The sequence below is a fragment of the Sphaerodactylus townsendi genome, linkage group LG10 (genome assembly GCF_021028975.2).
Source record: "Sphaerodactylus townsendi isolate TG3544 linkage group LG10, MPM_Stown_v2.3, whole genome shotgun sequence".
Lineage (NCBI taxonomy): Eukaryota > Metazoa > Chordata > Lepidosauria > Squamata > Sphaerodactylidae > Sphaerodactylus > Sphaerodactylus townsendi.
In genome coordinates, this window is record NC_059434.1 from 5,090,320 (window position 1) to 5,102,894 (window position 12,575).

At 45.7% G+C, this 12,575-nt stretch overlaps 1 protein-coding gene across 2 annotated transcripts in view; it reads right to left on the bottom strand.

The window, feature by feature from the left end:
- Nucleotides 1–1,883: 1,883 nt before the first annotated feature.
- Nucleotides 1,884–12,575, bottom strand: part of LOC125440067 (cytoplasmic polyadenylation element-binding protein 2) — a 48,438-nt gene continuing 37,746 nt past the window's right edge. The window contains exons 6-8 of one of the 2 annotated variants that reach the window (XM_048509613.1): nt 5,152–5,270; nt 4,747–4,861; nt 1,884–2,200 (exon numbers count right to left, since the gene is read on the bottom strand). In XM_048509613.1, coding sequence (XP_048365570.1) covers nt 1,953–2,200; nt 4,747–4,861; nt 5,152–5,270 — 482 coding nt within the window. In that variant the 3' untranslated portion in view covers nt 1,884–1,952. The remainder of the gene's footprint in view (nt 2,201–4,746; nt 4,862–5,151; nt 5,271–12,575) is intronic. The other variant, XM_048509614.1, reaches the window with a different exon arrangement.

Sequence of the window (12,575 nt, forward strand, 5' to 3'; positions counted from 1 at the left end):
TGTGAATTCTCAGGCTGCCACAGAGACACCTGCCTGACATACTGTTTTCTTCACAAACACATCTGACTACCAGAATGGAAACATGGCAGGAATCCAAAGAGCAATTTGTATGGGGCCAAGCAAAGCAGCTGAACTGCTAACAGGGGGTCAAGGAAAACAGACTCTCAAAATAAAAAGCCGACACATTTTAAAAAAGCATTCCTCTCTCTTTACAGGGAATGTGCCTGCGAATCCTTTAAACCGAAAATCCCAGAAGAACTGGAAGATCCCATGAAGACCTGCATGCGTGGGGAGGGGAATTTTTCCCCCTCATTTCCCTCTTGCTGTGGCAGCCTATCACAGCCCCCTTCAGCTGCTCCTGGGGGAACCCCGTCCACAAGAGCAGCAATGGGGGTGAGGATTTCAGGAGGGGGAGCTGTAAGGCTTCCGTGGACAGAATTTAAATGGAATCCAAGCCACTCTTGTGCCTATTTCCCCTTCGGATCTCTGGAAGCGGCAGCGAAGTTTGAGTTTTTCATGCTCTATCAAGCCCCAACTGTGCACCAGGGATCAAAGGAACAGGGAACAGCCACGCTTTACACTGCCAGTACAGGTACCCCTGCCCACAGGAAATGAAGGGCTGGCCCCTGTGGAAGGGATGCTGGAGGCCACAGAGTTGTATTTCACATCTGTTTAAGCCAGCGACTGAAGGAGAATGAAACAGTTGAATCGTGTTGGAGCCTCCAAGAGGGAGGTAGACAGGGTGTGCTTGGGTATGTGTATGTGCTTGTAAGCCGGGGGCCAAAAGTCAAGCCACCATTGACGTGTGAGCATTCTCCTTAAATGTGAACAAATGTGAAGGAAAAGCATACTCAAATATTTTAATAATAGGATATAAAACACAAACTTGTCTTCCGCCGATTTATACTTGATGAGATTCAAATCCAGACATATCCATAATATCTGATTCTCTTCCCCATTTACAGCTTGCTGGTATAAATCATTACATGTATAACCCAACGGAGTCTAAAATGCTTTAAAGTTAAGAGGAGTGCTAAGGAATTAAAGAAGCAATAATAATCTGCACGAATACTACGCTGATATATCACAACGTCCTAGGCCTCTGGGTGAGGCTCAAGTTGTAATAAAAGGCCAACAACAATCAGCCAAAGAACTAGCAGCTCTGATATTAAACAAAATAAAATAACAACAATAACAACATGATTTGAAAATTGAGATTCAGCGACTATGGCACAAACCAGCTGAGGTCGTCCCAGTGGTAATTGGCACCACTCTGAAAACACTAGGGCGGTACTTAAAACATCTTCAAATTGACAAAATCAACATCTGTCAGATTCAGAAGGCAGCTCTGCTGGCATATGCATGAATTCTACACCAATACATTACAACGTCCTAGGCCTCTTGGTAAGGCTTGAGTTGTAATAAAAGACCAACAACAACCAGCTAAAGAACTGGCAGCTGTAATAAACAAAATTAAACAATAACAATAATGGCAGCCCTGCTCAGATGAATGTTATGCCGATACATTACAACGTCCTAGGTCTCTGGGTGAAGTTGGAATGGTAATGAAAGGCCAACAACCAGCTAAAGAACTAGCAGCTGTGATAGTAAACAAAACAAAATAATAATAATAATTAAAACAAACGGCTACAGAGTTGGAAAATCAGTGGCCTGCGTAACCTCTATCTTAGGTGAGGATAGCAGTCATGAAACTGCATCTGAGTACACTGTCATGTTCTACCGTGTTTCCCCGAAAATAAGACAGTGTCTTATATTAATTTTTGCTCCCAAAGATGCGCTATGTCTTATTTTCAGGGGATGTCTTATTTTTCTGTGTTCTGTTCGTCGGGCATGCTTCCAAACAAAAACTTTGCTACGTCTTACTTTCGGGGGATGCCTTATATTTCACACTCCAGCAAAACCACTACTACATCTTATTTTCAGGGGATGTTTTATATTCGGGGAAACAGGGTAATATAGGGAAATGAAACATTTAATATGAATTCTATACAACTTACTCGTTTATCAATATCGCCATGTTGAAGTTGAACAAACCGAGCACTAATGGCAGCAATGTAGCTCTGCTGATTGGAGAAAGCAACTCGCCCCGCACCTTTTGGGTATTTCAGTTCAGGATCTGTATCAATTCCTGCGTAACAAACTCCACCATAGAGTCGGTCCATTATCATGGCCAACTCCACTACAAAGAAATGGGGGGGGGGGGGGGGAGACATACATTAACATACTGCTTTAAATTAAGCTGAAGCGATTTAACGCGTTGTAAAAAGTCAACATCAAAAATATCTGAGAAGCCATCATATACTGCATGATGACCTAGATCCTATGGATTGTTGCAGAGATAAAGCAAGGCATAAGATTAGCAATCACGTGCCCAGATCCAGACAAGATTACACTTTGATTGTTTTACCAGCCGAGGCTTCACTTGATGTACCAGGTCGAGGGAAACCCTCCAGGGCCACAATTCACTAGATCAGTGGTTCTCAACCTTCCTAATGCCGCGACCCTTTAATACAGTTCCTCATGTTGTGGTGACCCCCAACCCTACCATTTATCCATTTTACAGATGAAGAACACTGATGCCGAGAGTCTTAGGCAACCCCAAAGGGGTCGCGACCCACAGGTTGAGAACCACTGCACTAGATGCTGCTGCTGAGCTCCTTCCAGTTAAGATGCTGCTGCTGGTATATATGCAGTGGAGTAGCACCAAGGGTGCAGGGAGGCACGATGCACTGGGTGTATGCTGGTGCGGGGGCGTTCCGAGGTGGGGCGGGGTGTGTGGCAGGGGCGCAGGGCACACGCATGCCCCGGGTGCGGTTCCCCCTTGTTCCGGCCCTGTATATATGAATCAGACTAATAAAAAGTTTCCTATTTATTCACAAGCACAGACTTTCGGGACAAGTTATACAGCTACATATTCTGGAAGTCTTTTTGCTCTACTTCTAGCTTCAGAATTACCATAACATAACATTAAGTGAGAAGATTAATATGTTCTGATAACTTATGGGATAAAGTGGTCAGCAAATGAGTGGAATCAGGGTATGATTCCGCTGAAACCACTCAGGACTATTCTGCAGCAGCAATCAATGTAACCAAAGGTTTTTCCCCTATAGCTAAAGCCTTCAAATGTACTTGTTAATACTGTGTTTCCCCGAAAATAAGACAGTGTCTTATATTAATTTTTGCTCCCAAAGATGCGCTATGTCTTATTTTCAGGGGATGTCTTATTTTTCCGCTCCACAGCTGCATGCTCTGGTGTTCTGTTCGACGGGCATTCTTCCAAACAAAAAGTTTGCTACGTCTTGCTTTCGGGGGATGCTTTATATTTAGCACTTCATCAAAACTTCTACTACATCTTATTTTCAGGGGATGTCTTATTTTCAGGGAAACAGGGTACTGTAGCTGAGTCAAGCTAGGCACAATGCTGATGCTACCGAAAGTCAGTCACACTCACTGAGTAAGGAGCCTGAAGGTGACATGCATAAGAAAGCTAATTTCACTTAATTCCCAGTCAGCCGTGAGGATTCTGCCCTCTACGAGGTCCACTAAAATCCCGCACAATACATTTGGAATTTAATTTTTGCTGACACTGGCAGTTGGCATTGAAAATAATGTGAGTACTTCACAAATGGTAAAAACAAAGCTTTGCAATTAAAAGTTTCTCAGAAAAAATGCTGGATAGTCAATGTGAAAAGCGTTCAGTATCAAAATAAATCTTACTTATGAAACGTTCAGTTCTACAAACTGACAACCATAAATCTGGTCTGTGAACGTGTTCACCCCAAGCCTGTCGTTTTTCTCTGTGGTAGCTCATGCTATGCACTACTGATGCAAAACACCTACGGCAAGGTGAGTCGCTAGGTACTGATAACACACCCACAAATACACAGATGAGGCTACCTGCTGACTAACTGTTACACATGCCAGGACATACACATTCCCTATTCACGGCAGCATCTTCTAGAGCAGGGGTGGCCAACCTATGGTGCTCCAGATGTTCATGGACTACAATTCCCATCAGCCAATTGGCCATGCTGACAGGGGATGATGGGAATTGTAGTCCATGAACATCTGGAGCACCATAGGTTGGCCACCCCTATTCTAGAGCCTGACTGGCTATTAAATACTAAGTGATAACATGGTAATGCCTAATGCAAAAAGAGCTTAGGTGTGAAAACTGTTAATCAGAATTTACCTGTACACATGAAGAAGCCACCTTGCATGGAATCAGACCACCAGTCCACCACAGTCAGAACTGCAGACTCAGACTGGCAGCTCCTATCTAGGGTTTCAGGCAGAGGTCGTTCACATCACCACTGCCTGGTCTTTTTAACGGGACATGTCAGGGACCGAACCTGGAATTTTCTGCATGCTAAGCTGATGCTCTACCCCTGGGCCTTGGCCCCTCCCAAAGTGTGTGACTGACCTATGGTGGCCCAGAAAGCCTCCGTAGCAGGGTGGAGATGGAAACCTGGGTTTCCAAGAGCCCAGTCCCACCCCCTAACCATTACTCCAAATTGTATGGCTGCAGAACTGGGTTTCTAAGAATCAATGGTCACTAGCAACTGACCACGACCAGGACCAGGAAACAGGTGACAAGAACTATGAAAACTGAGAGGGGCTCTCTCAAAAGCCTCCATTTGTCAAAAAACAACAACAACCCAATAGCAACCTTTTTCTTCCACACTCATTTGACACAGTTACTAAGAACAACAATTCTGTACTTACCAGCTCTTAATGGCCTGGGGACACCACCCACAAAAATAGTTTTCCGAGGGTCAAGGGGTTGCGAACCATCCATTACAAAGTCACTATCGCTTAAGTTCCAGGGGCGAATCTGGACCTAGTGAAAGAAAGGACAGGGCTAGTATAGTCTAACTGCATTGTCTGATTTCAACTGTTTGCAGAAACTGCCAGACAGCCACAATCCTGTTAACTTATCTAGTTGTTCTCTCCGTAAACCTATACATTCAACAAACCGAGCAAAGCATTTTATAATTGATCGAAATATCCCCAGCAGCTTCACCCTAAATTATTGCTTTAATCTGATTCTTTTCCTCTTCTTTCTCCTCTTAGAAGCAGCTTTTGGACAGATGGCAGCCACAGACTGAAGGCCATCTTGTGTTTACTTACTGGCTTATCCTTGATAGTGGGGCTAGAAACACAGAGATATAGCTTTCCGTCTTCTTCGATGCAGGCATCAATCAATGCCTGGACAGAACTCTCCTCTTGGAAAAGGAGAAATGCATAACCTAGGGAAAAAAAAGGGGGGGGGGAGAGAGAATTTTAAATACAGTTAACTGTTTCTCTGCAACTTATTTTCAAAAGAATTTATGAGATAGGACCTGGATCCACCTAAAGTGCTTCCTTTGCTGATACTTTGTTTTTCTCAGCAATCCCTGACCCGGTGGTGCAATGAAGAGCCACCCCCACCCCCACCCCGGGTCACCATGAATGGCCGGGGGGGGGGGGGGTTGAGTATAAGCCGCTGAATGAATAACACCTCACAATTCTAAAAATGATCAGGCATTCAATGTACAAGCCCAGCACGGCCTTCTACACCAATGCTTTTCCCAGGCAGCCACTGAAAGACTAATATTTAAGCTCTCCATCAAAAACATCTTGGATGGAGCTAACTGCTGTGCTGTTCTCAGGGGTGTACTAGTCTATTCATGATCCCATCTTCAGTTTGTATTTATTGCATATTTAACTGTTAGGAATGGATGTGGAACCCATTAGGACTACATCAGGCATCAGAGGTCTTATCTCAGTTCTGGAGATTAAAATTCAGCCTGTTGCGTAAGTGACTAAGCAAGTTTCCCATCACAGCACACATAAGAATTCAACAGGTTTTTAATATGTGACCCAGTGGGTCAAATCAAATTGAATCAAATTCAATATTTTGATACAAGCCAATAGCATACGAGAAGGTTTATGATGCTTCTGTCAGACTCTCAAACGTGGAAATAACAGATCATAGGAAAGTCCTAAAGCAGTTTATTTCTAACAAAGCCCAACGCGTAGAGTAACAATAGAAAGCAGGATCTGAGCTAGAGAGCTCAGATCCAGGACCTATATCCTTCAAACCCCCCCCCCCGTTTCGCCCCACACCAAATGTCCACTACAGTTTCTACAACATTTGCACTACAGAGCTTCAAAGAACCTGGGAACCTTTCACACCTCTTTGTAGATGGGCTGGCGCCAGGAGGTTGCCAGAAAGGGAAGAGGGAAACAGGAAAGCATTTACAGGAAAACATTTGCAATTCTTACACAGCAAGACATCTAATCACTGACAGGCATGGTCCTGACAGCTTCAGGGAATTCTATAGTAGCCAGGAGAGGGAGAACAGAGTAATGCAGGACTTCCCCATGATCTCATCAACAGAGATCCCCCCCCCCCAGCAAAAGACCAGCTTAATTGTTCAAGGCACACTTCAGCCCTCTCCCAGCACACGCCACTGTACCCATTCACACCATCATTGACTGTGCTACAGGTGTCAGCGTGGCAAATAAAGGTTAGCTATTTGCATGTTGAATGTGTGTATTTCATGTGTATTCATTTAATCGCCCTCCCACACCCCCTCTTTCCACCAGGTAGGGCATGGAAGGAAAAACAGGGTTCTTGTTATCTTATCTGTGAGCAACCTCAAGACGGTCTCTGGAGCAGCAGCCCATACATTTTCTAAATAAATAAATATACAGCAGCCATCACACATGTCAAAATACTGTAAAGGCGTATTCCTCTTGTTCACCTGACTGCTAACTTTCCTCCCCCCCAAGCCCCTGAAATCGGAACTATCAGCTCTTTGGGCAGGAACATGTCCTTTTGCTTATGCGCCTGTGTAAAGCACTATGTTAGTATTCATATTGAGTGCTGCAATCCCGCGTACACTTGGAAGCAACCAGCTGCGATGGACAGGTGGCTGCCCTGCCCTTCTTCAAGTCACACACCAGTCCCTCGTCACAGAGTTTTGAACGGGCCGAGCCACAGCAAACATCCCGTCAGGAAAGTGGGTGTTCGAATGCTGAGTGAGAAAGGGCAGATTGGGCTGTTCTGGGGAGAAAGAAGGGATCAGCAGGCCAGAAGTCTGGTTCAGATAGAGCAGACTGGTTATTTGATCAAGGCTGCTGATACAAACTGGTCTTAATCCAGAGTGAGTATATGGCTCTTTCCTCACAGGCAGAATAATGCGCTTTCAGCCCACTTTCACAATTGTTAGCAAGTGGATTCTGCGATTCCGCACAGTAAAATCCAGCTGCAAAGGGCACTGGAAAATGGATTGAAAGTACATTATTCTGCATGTGCGGAAGGGGCCCATCTTCTGAAGGAAATAGGCTGCATATTCCTGGATTGCTGTGTGGGCTGATTTTAGGACTAAACAACACAAGCCTTTTTTTGGCATATAAAACAGGACAACATTTTAAAACAAAACAAGGTTAAGAAATGCAGTTAAAACTACTAATTTCCAGTATAAAATTTGCAACAGTTTCACAAAAGAGCACATCAGAGCTGTTCAGGAGATTGGGTATCTTATAACACTCATGCCACTGAGAACATTGCAAGAAAATGGAATTCATGTATTTCACGCGTATCTTATTGTATTTAGGGCATAGAAACAAAGAATGGTCAAGTGTTTCAACCGTAGTCATATCACATGAACAAACTCTTTTAGAACATTCCATATTCTTAAATCTTCCCTCCAGCAGAGCTGATGGCAGCACGTTACATCTTGCAGTAGCCAAGGCTCTCCTCTGGGTGGGATTAATCAGCAGACGAAGATATGCTGCCATAATTCCACGCTCACATGGGATTAATAATGTAGTCGGAGAGCAGGTTGTCTTGGCAGCAAGAGTCAAATTATGAAAATCAAGATCCAAGAGCCTATTCTTAACTAGTCTGAAGGCTGTGTGGGCTGATTTGATTTCTACAGTTGGAGTTTCCATACACTGGTGGCCTGAAATGGTCTCAGTCTGGGTTGAAAATACATTTGAGCTCTGAAAGGAGCAGGGTTACCTTGTATCCTCCCTGCAACCTCCACCCTGCCGTAGCAGGAGGGCTCTGAAAAAGACAAGGTTGCCTCAAAAGAAGACTGCATAGCAGCACTGTTGCTGTAACATCCAAACATCAGGAACAGTGAAACACAACCATGCTAAGGAAGTAAAGTATCTTGACCTGGATGGCCCCAGGTTAGCCTGATCTCATCAGATCTCAGAAGCTAAGCAGGGTTAGCCAGGGACGTAGGTATAGATTTTTTATGGGGGGGTTCGGGGCGGGGCTCTGCCCCCACCTGCCCCTGGGGGCGTGGCCATGCCTCCCCAAGCCCCGCCCCCAGCCTCAGTGCTTATTACGCGGCCTGGGACCTTCGTACCTTCGGGACCGTCTTATCTCATATGTCCCTGCACAGTCTCTGCATTCAGCAGAGGCCAATTTACTGGTGGTTCTTGGCCTCTTGATGACGCGGCTGGCCTCCACTCGGGCCAGGGCTTTTACGGCCCAGGCCCCTGCCTGGTGGAACACTCGACCACCAGCTGTCCGGGCCCTGCAGGATATCGGTGAGTTCCGCAGGGCCTCTAAGACCCAGTTGTTCCACCGGGCTTTTGGGGGGGCCGGCCGCTGATGTGCGCCCCCTTCTGTTCTTGTTTGGGCCCCTTAACATCTATGGGGCCCCACTCTCTTACTTCTTTTCTTGGGAGAATTTTATAAGATTTTAACCTGTTTATGCCAATGTATTTATTTTGTATGATACGCTGTTTTATGGGGTTTTAACGTGATATTTCGTGGAGCTAATCTTTTATGTAATTGTGTTTTATGCTCCATTGCTGTTGTTTTAACTCTGCTGTACACCGCCCAGAGCCCCTTGGGGAAGGGCAGTATAAAAGTACGATAATAAATAAAATAAAATAAATAAAAGCAGCTCTCCTGAGGCCGGGGATGGAGGACTCCCCTGCACCCCCACCAACTGGGCTCCCACCCGGCAGCCCCTTCTGCCCTCCCCTCTGGGCAGAGGTGTAACTAGGGAAAATGGAGCCCGGTGCAAAATCTGAGTTTTGCGCACCCACCCCCCCCTTCATAGGCAGCCACCGTGATGCTGGAATCCACCCCAAACAGCATCACTTTCAATGGTGTTTAAACTAGAGAGCCCAAATTCTCCTTTTAAATCCACCTTAAAGGGAGAATCTGGGGTCCCCAGTTAAAACAACATTGAAAGTGATGTTGTTTTGGGGTGGATTCTCCCTCACCCTTAAATAGCATCACTTTCAAAGTTTAAACTGGGGACCTCACATTTTCCCTTTAAATCCATGCCAAAGGGGAAATTTGGGGTGTGCCTGCTATCATAGGTGTAATTGTTAAGCAAGTAGCACCAAACTTTCAGGGTATCTTTAGGAGACTCTCCTGATGATACCACCCAGGTTTGGTGAGGTTTGGTTCAGGGGGTCCAAAGTTATGGACCCTCAAAGGTGTAGCCCCATCTTCTATTAGCTCCCATTGGAAACAATGGGGGATGGGGTCACCCCCTTTGGGAGTCCAAACTGCGCCCTCTGCAGGCCAAAAATAAAAAACACTAAAAATACAAAAAAAACCATAAACGGGGCAGAGCTTTGGACATGCAATGGGGGGTTGAACCCAAGAACCCCCCCTTACCTACGTTCTTGGGGTCAGCCCTTGGATGGACAACCTCCAAGGAATGCCAGCATCGTGACATGGAGGCAGGCAATGGCAAACCAACTCTGAACACCTCGTGCCTTGAAAACTCTATGGGGTCACCACAAGTCAGATGTCCCTTTATGGCACTGTACGTGCACACCCAGATGTAAACAAACAATCCTGCATGCTCGTTTGTAAATCTTGCCTTTTGCACCTCAGTCATATTCAGCTTTCTTCACAAGAATGAACTCACATAAATACAGCCATTGAAATAACGATAGTTTAAACCATCGGATTTCTGTTGTGAATAAACCCAAAGATAAAGAGGCTGCTACAGCGCACTAATTGTATATATAGGTCATAGGTTTGACTCATTTCTGAGCCAGCATGCCTAAAATCAGGCTGCCTCTGCGTGATTTCAGGAAGTCATTTTATTAGTCTCATTTGATCTACCAATGCAGTTACAAACTGGCTTTAAGTTCTAATCTTTGCTTCTAGCAACCGATCATCAACTCCTCTAATCTCACAAGGTTGTCATGAGATTTAAAAGGGGAAAAAACTATGTGAACAAAAAGTGTCCAATGTATACACATTTGAAACCAATGCAAAAATCTCAGCTTGCGCGGTGTTCCATTATCTAGGGATTATTGAAGTAAGCTATCCTGCAAACTCAAGTTTCATAGGAAGATACAATGCATTAGGAATTCCAAGTATTAACCTGAAACACATTTTGCAGTTTTGCAGATATGGCAGGCTGCAGTGGCTCAAAGACAAAAAGGACATTTTCTAATTGAACAGGATAATGCTGTATCATGAAACTGAAAATATGGCATGCAATGCAGTTGAATAGACTCTGTTTTTTAAAAGGAAGTGTGTCATTTTAATAGTAAAGCTCAGTAAAAGTTGACAGGCAGCTTCTGTTGTTTGTAGCTAAAAAGTTGCCTTGAAATTTTGTCACTGCATTAAAGGTCTACTGGCCACTCAAAGTTTTCAATCACAATTTGAATATGTTTTCTACAAACCAAAGCTACTATTAAGCACACTGATATTTTTCCCAGTATCACCAAACTACGGCAGTTGACTGTCCTACTCATTATCTGCAAATCCAAGCCAAGGAGCCTCCTGGGCAGCCACCCTTTCAAGAGGCTGTGTGGCTTCTTCAGAACTGCTCCTTGGAACAAAAACACGAGGCTCCGCTGCTGACCAGGCAATGGGGAATGGGGTCCCTGGGGGATGGGGTCACTAGGAGAACATTCTTAAGCTGGTTAGGGTGTTTTCGCACAGCGCATTGCCAGCAGAGCTCGACTTGTGTCCGACTCGGGTTGTCCGCACTGGCACAGTTTTCGACGCAAGTCCGACTCTCCTTCGACTCGCCTAAGCCGGGACTTCTCGATCCCTGCTCCAACCTAGTACTTTTTGATGAACTCATGTCGAGCTCACACTTTCGCGGACAGTCTGTTGAGCTCGACTCGACTCCACTCACCCCTACAGCCAATTGTGTCGTTCCTGTCTCTGCCCAATCAGGGCTTAGTTTCCCTTTAACCAATCACGGCATGCTTTCGGCCAGCCAATCATAATCGACCATTGAGAGCATGCGTACAGCCGGAAACTGGCGCCACCGTAAAGCAAGCATCAATGGGCCAGTGAAGTAAACTGCCCGGCGGGCGAAATACTTTTTAAAACGATTTTGGATAGAAACGGTGACAGCAAACACATGTTCTTTTAATAAACTGTAGGGGCAGCCCAGCTTTCCAAATACGACGCATCCTTATGCAAGGATGAAAGAAAGGGGGGGGGGAGAAGGACAGAATTGCGGGGGGAGGAAAAGGAAAGGATTAAGGATGGAGCCCTCAGCCCAGTGGAAGCAAACGAGACTTGCTTCCAAATATCCCTGCTAAAAAGACCAAGCATATGCAGAGAGCATAAAATTTTTTTTGGGGGGGGGGAGTGGATAGAAAAAAAATGCAGAGGACAATAAACTCGGAAAAGACTAAAGGGGGTCTTGGCTTGGAAGCCAAGAGGAGTAGGGAAATATCTCAAGGGAACCCAGGGTGGGGTGGGGGTGGGGGGAGGACGCCGCCTGTCAACTCCGAATCGCAGTGCAGTTTGAATCCCGGGTGGGGGTGAGCCATAAGTCACTCCAAGGCGTGCGGCTTCTTTAAGAATTGCTTTCTTGGCAAGTCCCGTCCCAGGTTTCCTTGGAAAGCGACTTTCAACTACCCCCCTTCCCCCAGCGCCCCCTCCCCAATATCTCATAACTCTCTAGCCGCTGCAAGCCTTTGGGGGTCCCGTTTCATCTGCAAGGAGTCCGAAACAGAAGTTCTACTGGGGTTCACTTCCGAGTACACGGTTCCGATCGGGGTTCACGTCTGCCAAAATTGCCCCCATCCCCCAATTGACTTAACACTCAGGTGATTTCTCCTGTGCTCTCCCTCCTCCCTTCGCAGTTTTTACAATTTTTTTTTCCTGGTAGACTGGCTAAGATAGTTTTTAGGATCTTCCGGGTGATTTAACCGGGCAGCTGCTTAAACACTGCAGTGGAAGCTGCCCTTAGTTATTAGCATTAAAAACAGCCCCGTCTCTCTCCCAGGCCGACGGGCGGAAGGGACTGGGGCTGATCTGGAGGGCAGGAGGCGAGAGAGAATGGCTGGAGAATGATTACTCCAGAAGGGATAGTTGACTTGGAACAGGCAGCAGTACTGGGAAGTACTAAGAAATACTGAATTGTGACATTGCAAGAGGATCAGAGATCCTTGTGTAGGGAGGCTTGGTGGTGGTGGGGGGAGGCGGTGAAAGGTAACCAATCGGGGAAGAGGGGCGGATGACGCACAACAGAGTAGGAAGACACTGCCTTGATAGAGCTATTAAATGACAGGAGGGAAATGTGAGATGAAGGAAGGAAGGAAGGAAG